This window comes from Bufo gargarizans, chromosome 6 (assembly GCF_014858855.1).
Source record: "Bufo gargarizans isolate SCDJY-AF-19 chromosome 6, ASM1485885v1, whole genome shotgun sequence".
NCBI lineage: Eukaryota > Metazoa > Chordata > Amphibia > Anura > Bufonidae > Bufo > Bufo gargarizans.
In genome coordinates this window covers 116,315,337-116,324,004 of record NC_058085.1, presented here as the reverse complement: position 1 = coordinate 116,324,004, position 8,668 = coordinate 116,315,337, and the positions used below count along the sequence as shown (strand labels likewise).

The 8,668-nt window shown below is 43.4% G+C and overlaps 1 protein-coding gene across 1 annotated transcript in view; it reads right to left on the bottom strand.

Annotated features, from left to right (window-relative positions):
* Positions 1 to 620: 620 nt before the first annotated feature.
* The window catches only part of SOCS7 (suppressor of cytokine signaling 7), a 24,495-nt gene continuing 16,447 nt past the window's right edge, over positions 621 to 8,668 (bottom strand). Inside the window, exons 6-9 of the mRNA XM_044299507.1 lie at positions 8,340 to 8,430; positions 8,161 to 8,296; positions 4,352 to 4,509; positions 621 to 2,139 (exon numbers count right to left, since the gene is read on the bottom strand). Of these exons, the coding sequence (XP_044155442.1) occupies positions 4,389 to 4,509; positions 8,161 to 8,296; positions 8,340 to 8,430 (348 nt within the window). The 3' untranslated portion in view covers positions 621 to 2,139; positions 4,352 to 4,388. The remainder of the gene's footprint in view (positions 2,140 to 4,351; positions 4,510 to 8,160; positions 8,297 to 8,339; positions 8,431 to 8,668) is intronic.

Here is an 8,668-nt window from a genome sequence, read left to right as displayed (position 1 = left end):
GGGGAGGCAGCAGTGCAGATAAATTGGCACTGGCGCAGCTCAACCCCGGGAGAGCAGAGAGGTCCATGCGTCTCTGGTATCCCTAGGAAAAAGTAAAATAACAAAATTAGAAAAATAAAATATCAAGGAGAAAACAGCCCTGCAGTAGCAGGGAGTGTCTTGCCTCCTTGGACACTAAGCTAAAACTGGTAGCCTCTATCTCCAGGCTGAGGGTATAGCTGATGGAGGAGGGGCTTAACAGTTTTACTTAGTGTCACGCCTCCTAGGGAGCTGAGCTATACCCAAGGTCTGTGTCCCCCAAGGAAAATGGGCGAGAAAAAACTTTTACCGAACTCTGGTTCGGTTCCAAGTGGTACCTTGAAACCAAACCAGAGTTCAGTAAAAGTTTTTTTACAGTAGAAATACATTTTTGAAATTACCTGCAGTTATAACTTCGCCTCATTGGAGCCAATACATTCTAATACTGTAAGGAGCTCCAGCTCCGTACCGTATTCTAACGAAGTTTTATGGGAATCGCTCATCCCTAATTACTAGTGTAGGTACATCTGTAACCTCACCATGGCACACAATTCATAGCCTGAGATAACAGTAATGCAGACAGACAATAACACTCGTGGATGTAGTTATATCTAAATCGTTTATTTTAAACCCATCTCCACCCGTCTTGAAGTATTCAACATGGCAGGAAAAAAAAAATAAGAAAAAATAATCAATTCATCAGAGACAGTAGCTGAAATCAAGACGCAACTGAATGCTTTAATGTCTTGGGGTGGGGAGGGAGAGACAAAATAGAAAGACTGATCACTAACACAAAACAGGTTTTGCAGTTTTTCCTATTCAACGTCTACAAAGAAAATTCTCTTGGGTGTCCAAAATATATGCTTAAAAAATAAAAATTAAATTGGGAAGAATGTGTCCCTCTCATGCCTATAACACATTATATACAAACAGGGCTTGAAGGACACCTTAAAATGTTCTTTTTTTGTTCCTGACTTCCCAAATATGCATGTGGGGACCAGATTTGCAGCAGTTTTCATATATTAAAATCCAACAAGGAAGAAAGAGTCAAAAGACAATAAAATAAATTACACACAGACTATTTTCAATAAATTAAGCGCAACAAAAATATACACAAAATTCAGTAGGAAGGTGGGGGGATTAAGGTTGTGCTGGAGATTGGTTTCCTCCATGAGATTAATTTACATTTTCCCTTTTAAGGGCAACAAAAGAAAAATCCTTACCCCTCAGGATAAATAATATAAAAATAAAATAAAATTTTAAAAAAAAGGATAAATTGTTACGGTTCAACAATCAATTCTGTGTGGTCACGTGGGGTGGCTACAGCAGTCAGTTGCCACTCGTTGTGGGTACAACTATCACCGCTCTACTTAACCAGTGTACCAGGTAGCCATACCCATCCTGTTAGAAATGGATGCATTATCCCCAGTGGCAACCTTTCTCCAGTGTTATAAAGGCCTGTGTCGAGAGACCGAAATGTGAGAAGTCACAAGACAGGACGGAAGGACGGTCACTGTTTAAAAAGTAGAATTTCTCTTCTCCTTCAGTAGTAAAACGCTGATCTGTCCTCCCTTTAGCAGGTTCAGGGCAAGACGGTCATAAGTTGCTTAGTCCACAAAGTGAAAATCGGCCAAGAGGGCTTTCCAGTTCTGCTCATGAGATGTCTGGTCTCTGCGGACCTTTACAAACGGTCCTTTCTGGAGGACCGGAGACTCCTACTATTGTAAATGAATATCAAGTGTTGCTCAACACACAGGAAGCCCTGAAGAAGATTCAGTAGATGGCGGACAGTTGTTCAGTAGCTATGACGGGGCAAGTGCCCCTGTTGTTCCATTTCATTACAAAGAAATTTCATCAAAATACAATACTGTAACATAGCAAGGATGCTAGCAGAACAGTGTGACCAGCAACTCACATTCCAGTTGGGGCTCTTGGAAATCAGGGGGGTGGGGATACATCAGGGTGCTGGCAGTGTGACACCCAAATCCAAGTTAAATTAGCACCCATTAGTCTTTTTAAGGGGCAGGAGGGAGACTTAGACGTGGTCCACTGAAGGTCCTTCGGGGGGACCTTCCATCCCCTGGGGTGGGTCCAGTGTACTCAATACCAGCACAAAGTTTCCTAACAAGAGAAAAGAAGTCGTGCAAATTAGTCCAGTGCAAAAAGGCATCCTGTGGGTTTAAATGCTACAAACCCGCCTCTACTATATACAGTGAACGTATTCACCTGCACCTTGGTGTTTTTCCTGTTTTGTTGCATTACAACCTGGAATAAAATGGATTTTAATTTGGATTTTATGAAAGACCCTGAGAAAATAACCAAAATTGTTAGTGGAATGCAAAAAGAAACCTTGTTTTAAATAAATACTGAACGTTTTTGAGTTCCTATGTATTGAACCCACTTTACTATGATACTGATAATTAAGGTCTGGTCCAGCCAATTAACTGCTGATTTCTCATAATTAACTGAATAAGGTCTCCCTGTGTACAAACACATGATCTGTCACATGATGAGCGTTTACAGTATATATTCTAAAAGGCCCTGAGTCTGCAACACTATTTACCAAGCAACATGAAGACCAAGAAGCCTCCAAACAGGTCACAGGGATGTGGAGAAATGTAGATTGGGTTTGGGTTATTAAAAAATATCACAAACTTTGATTCCATGGAGCTCCAGTAAATCCATTATAGCAAAATGGAAAGAATATGGCGCAACTATAAACCCGACACAAGAAGGCCTCCCAAATAAAAAAACAAAAAAAAAACAACAACTCAAACCGGGCAAGGAGAGCATTATTTAGAACTTCAACGAAGACACCAACAATAACACAGGAGCTCCAAAGATCCACAGAGATGGAAGCTTCTGTCTGCAGGACCACTATAAGCGGGCATTCACATGCATGGACATGTGGACTACTGACCCACTAAAGTCAATGGGTCAGCACCATGATGCGGCATGCAAATCCATGTTTTGCAGATCTGTGGTTTGCAGACCGCAAAACACTTATGGTCGTGTGAATGCAGCCTAAGGCACTGTAAAGAAACAAAACCGATAATCTATGATATGACGAAGACTGCTGAAAACCAACACATCTAACTGGAAGAAGTTGGAGCAGTTTTGCCTGGAGGAATGGGCAAAAATCCTGGTGTCTAGATGTGCTAAGAAGGGATGAGCGAATTGACTTCGGATAAAACATCCGAAGTAGATTCGCATAAAACTTCATTCTAATACTGTACGGAGCAGGAGCTCCATACAGTATTAGAATGTATTGGCTCCGATGAGCCGAAGTTATTGCTTCGCGTAAACCAGTACAAATTAATTTCTGAAGTTATTATGCGAAGCAATAACTTTGTCTCATCTGAGCCAATACATTCTAATACTGTACGGAGCTCCTGCTCCGTACAGTATTAGAACAAAGTTTTATGTGAATCGACTTTGGATGTTTCATCTAAAGTCGATTCGCTCATCCCTATGCTCCCCCCCCCCCCCCAAGCTCGACGCTCCACGCTCCTCACCCATTTTCAATATGTAAAGTCCCTCTGGTTTGTTTCCATCCTGTATGTAGCACTTTATGTTGCTCTATCCAACCAAACATGATGCACTTCACCTCTTCTCCGTTACCGCTCCACCACCACCCCCAACATCCAGCCGGTTTATAGCTCCTGCCGCCAGTTACATAGACCCTCCCCTATCACTTGTGCTGCTTTGACACATTTATGGACATAACACCACAGGAAATAAGAGCTACATGGACATGGTCATGTGACCACAGCCCAGAACAGGAGATAGGAGCAATACATCACACAATTACAGCCACCATTATTATTGATTATTTTAAAGGATGCTGATGGAACTGGAAAAACCCTTTTCAAAGTGGTGTCTTTTGTAACTCAAATGGGACTAATCCCCATTTAATTCCAGGCTGTAATGTAATAAAAAGAGGAAAAACACTGGCTGGGCACTGTACATGCTGTTTGGTCATTTGTATGTACCTGTGGATTTCTCAGTTTCATGTATAAACTACTTCTATGCAGCATTTATAAACTTACAGATACATTTCCTGATGATCTCATTTATAATTTGTCTTACAAACACACGAATGAGGTCTTCTAAGACAATCTATGGCGACCAGCCAGCCCTGGCCATTGTAATATTTTATGACGGCCACTCTGAGTGACCCTCCGTTCTGACTCAGGGTTCACACCTATATGATGCTCATGTGTCTCACTACAGCATACAGACAGGGAGGGTCTTTAGGAGACGACCGTTTCCATGTATATGGAAAACAGATTAGCAGCCTCCAAGCTAAGATGAGAATCCTCTTCTTAATTACCTGGATCCAAGACACTAAGTTACATGTAGGAGCCTTGCTACGTGGAGCTCTCTGTCCCAAACTCCAATTTGGGGACGTGACGGGCCTCCTTTAAACACAGGTATATTTCTTCTTGGGGGTCATAGTAGTAGAACTTGCGCAGGTATGAGATGAGAGGCCTAAAAAGGAGAAGAAACAGAAAAACAGATATTTGGTGTTTGTAAGCAGGGTTGTCAGTCAGATCGGATGAAATGCTACCACATGATATCAGATCAGTCACTAGGGTGGAGACGTCGTAACAATTTTTAAAAGGGACTTTATGGCTGTCTTTATTAAGGGCACATCTAAAGCACAAGGCAAATATAAAAAAAAAAAGTCCATGTTCTCGTAAATTAACTATATGTAGTCCAAGGCCAAGTAACACTATCAGTCACTGATCAAAGACCATGTGTCTCCTGGGTTTTACAATGAAGGCTGATTAGTTAGTGAATACAATAGGCTATATCCCATACAAGCATAGAGAATGTGCAGGTAAGTTACTGTTTTTAAAGGGGTTCTGCAGTTTTTTTTAAAAAACTGATATATCCTCTGGATAGATCATCAGCATCTGATTGGTGAGGGTCCGACACCCAAGACCCCCGCTGATCAGCTGTTTGAGAAGGCAGTGGTGCTCCAGCAGTGCCACGGCCTTCTCACTGTTTACCGCTGGCCCAGTAACGTCACGACTAGTATCAACTAGCCTGGGTGCGGCTAAGCTCTGTTCACTTGAATGGAGCTTAGCCGCGCCCACGCTAGTTGATACTAGTCGTGACGTCTCTGGGCCAGCGGTAAACAGCAAGAAGGCCGCGGCGCTGCTGGAGCGCCGCTGCCTTTTCAAACAGCTGATCACCGGGGGTCTTGGGTGTCGGAACCTCACCAATCAGATGCTGATGATCTATCCAGAGGATAAAAAAAATAATAATAATGTAGAACCCCTAACTTATAAGACCAAAGCTCCTGTGTGTTTAATTCTCCTGTCATGTATTAATGGAGTTGCCAAGAATGTAGCCTTTTTTTCCACCAAAAACAGCACCACTTTTGCCTGAGAACTGTTTCTCATTTCCAGGAATCCCAGACAACCCCCTTAATATTTTGTTCAGCAGTGACTAAATTATATCTATTTCTGGAAAAGCTGGGAGGATAACCAGTAGAGTTCCTACAGGCCAGGGCAGGAGTATCCAACTTGTAGCTCTCCAGCTGATGTGAAACTACAATTCCCAGCATACACTGACCAGGCTGCCAATGCATTCACAAAGCTGGAGAACCAGTGCTGCCCTGTACTGCGCCTGGATCCTGCAAAGGGAAGGTGAGCAGACTGCGCATGTGCGGCCACCCTCCATACATTTCTATGGGACTGCCAAAAATAGGCAAGCAGCACGCTCAGCTATTTTCGGCAGTCCTAGAGGTGGGACCTACACCTATCAGACATTGGTGGCATATCCTAGCGATATGCCACCAATGTCTGAGAGGGGCCAACCTCTCTAAAGGAAACTCACCACCAGGAACTAGGCCACCTGATATATAGGACAACAGGTTCCCAATAACAATCTTTTACTTTCTAACAGGTGTAACATCATGCAGCAGAAATCTGAAGGTTCTATTTCCATGACTGTGTAGAGTCAAGGGGGTAGAGCTGTGCTCTGGAGAAGTCAGGCTCACCTATATGGATAGGTCACCACACGCAACATCCGGCGTACATGCAGCTTCCTCAAGGAGGTGGCTTGTGACGAGGTCTTCAGAGAACGCCCCCATGACTATGCAGGCACAGGAATACTACAATAAAACTATTTTTTCTGCATGCTGCCACACTTCCCAGAAGACCATCACTGGGAACCAGTTACCATCCTGGATAACAGGTATAATCATGGCATGTTCTGGACTTGGTGTCTGTATACAGAAATCCTTATCCTCCCGTTCTATAATGTGGGTCACACAGGAGCACCGCAGTACAGTCAGCAATGTCTTCTATGTACTGACTGGGGGGGGTGAACAAGCTGCGAGACGACAGCAGACAACAGCACAGCCCCCGACCTCCCAGCGCAACTAAACCAGCACTTAGCAGGGCCCTGCTTAGCTGTGACTAATAATTAGTGTTGACGCTGGAAATGATAATTATATGGAATGGAGAATTGTATTTACACACACATGCTGTTCTGCACAGTGGTAGGGATGATTTCTGTGTATACACAATAAGGATATGAAGACAGACAGAGGCGAAGACAAAAAGAAAGTGGGAAAAGCTAACTAACACTGCTATTCTCTCCAACAGAGACTTCGCTGCGATCAGCATGTGCATGCTCCAACTGCAGAGATCACTAGAGGAAAAGGGATTTTGACCATTTCTACACACTGATTTGTCATTGTCAGCCACATCGCAGCAAAAACCTTTTCACCGAATCTTCCTAAACCAGACTGGCGTACAGCACATCAGGTCAGAAGCAGATCACGATGTTGGCTGTTCACACTAAACAATCAATCATTTTCACATGATCTCGTCCTCATGATCTCTGCATGAATATTTCCAACCAGATCTGAAGGTACTGAAACTACTCACACAGGATGAAACTTAAAGTAGCCATGTAACTGAGGCCAGGCGTGGCAGGTATATTTGTGTTACAGCCGAAGTATAGGGTAAAACACTCAGCACAATTCACATGCTGCAACACTGAAATTCCACAGCATGTAAATTCACCCCAAGGATGCAACCACAGTCTGCTGTGGATTTTCCAGAGCGGATCTTCTAGTACAGGGATGCCCAACCTGCGGCCCTCCATCTGTGGTAAAACTACAACTCCCATTATGCCCTGCTGTAGGCTGTCCAGGCATGCTGGTAGTTGAAGTTTGGCAACAGCTGGAGGGCCGCTGGTTGGGCATCACTGTTCTGGTATTTAGGCCTCATGCACACAACCTTATCCATTTTGCAGTCCGCAAAACGCAGATCCACAAAATACAGATGCGGTCTGTGTGCCGCCCACATTTTATTTGTGGACCCACTGTTTTCAGTGGGTCTGTGGTCCTCATTTTCTATCTTTTTGCGAAATGGACATACAGAAGCGGAAGGCACACAGATGATGTGCACTTTCCTCATCCGATTGTCCATTCTGCAAGAAAAAAAAAACTGAATGGGGGAGATTTATCAAACTGGTGTAAAGCAGAACTGGCCAAGTTGCCCATAGCAACTAATCAGATCCCACCTTTGATTTTTCAAAAGAGTTGTCCAAAATAAAAGATGGAATCTGACTGGTTGCTATGGGCAACAATGCCAGTTGTACTTTACACCAGTTTGATGAATCTCCCCCAATATGTCCTATACTTGTCTGCAAAATGCGGACACGCTGAATCAATGGGTCAGCAAAATATGCGAATGCAACACAGATAGCATGTGTATTTTGCTGATCCCCGTTCTGCGGCTCGCAAAACAGATACGGTCGTGTGCAGAAGGCCTTAACAGAAGCAAAATGTGCCCCAAATGATGTGGGCTTGCCACGTTTCACAATCTCTGCATTGCAAAAGGCAAAACTGCATCAGTTATCTGTAACATACATTCCCAGCAAGTCTAGTTATGTGAAGATATTTTAATATTTCCACAGCATGGTCACTGCTACTGGTTCTTCAACACAATTCCACAGCATTTACACTACATGTAGCCGTACCCTAAGATCTAATAAAGTTAAACTTGTTCTTTAAAATCAAAAGATATAGAAGAGTTTGCACTGGAGTGTTGTGGCTTTCATCTTTTAAATCTAACCAGGATGCAGCCTCTGGCCATGGACTAAATCCTCAATACTTACTTGGGTAGAGGGAGCTCAGGAATGTGATCTATCCGGACCAGTTGTCTAATACGAAATCGGCATAAATGCTGAAGAGATTTCACATTGCTGAAGCGGGAAACGGGGTATAGTAGTTGTACTGGGGTAGGAGGAAGACCTGAAAGAGAGGGGGCAGTTGAATAAAAGGGGCAAGTTCATACCTCCATTTAAGTTATCTGGCAGAGAACAGCCTACCAGAGCGCACTGGCCTGACCTAGCCGGATGCCATAGTTCACCACTGGACCCCATTAACTATAATGGGATCCGGCGGTGATCATGCCGAAAAGCGTCAGAAGTGCCAGTGAATGCGGAAGAGTTTACATGGTCAGGTTTTCTAATGGAGTTTTTAAAACTAAAGCCGGGAGAGAGAGAGAGAGAGAGAGAGAAGAGAGAGAAGAGAAAGAGAAAGAGAAAGAGACAGAGAAAGAGAAAGAGAGAAAGAAAGAGAAAGAGAAAAGAAGAGAAAGAGAAAGAGAAAGAGAAAGAGAAA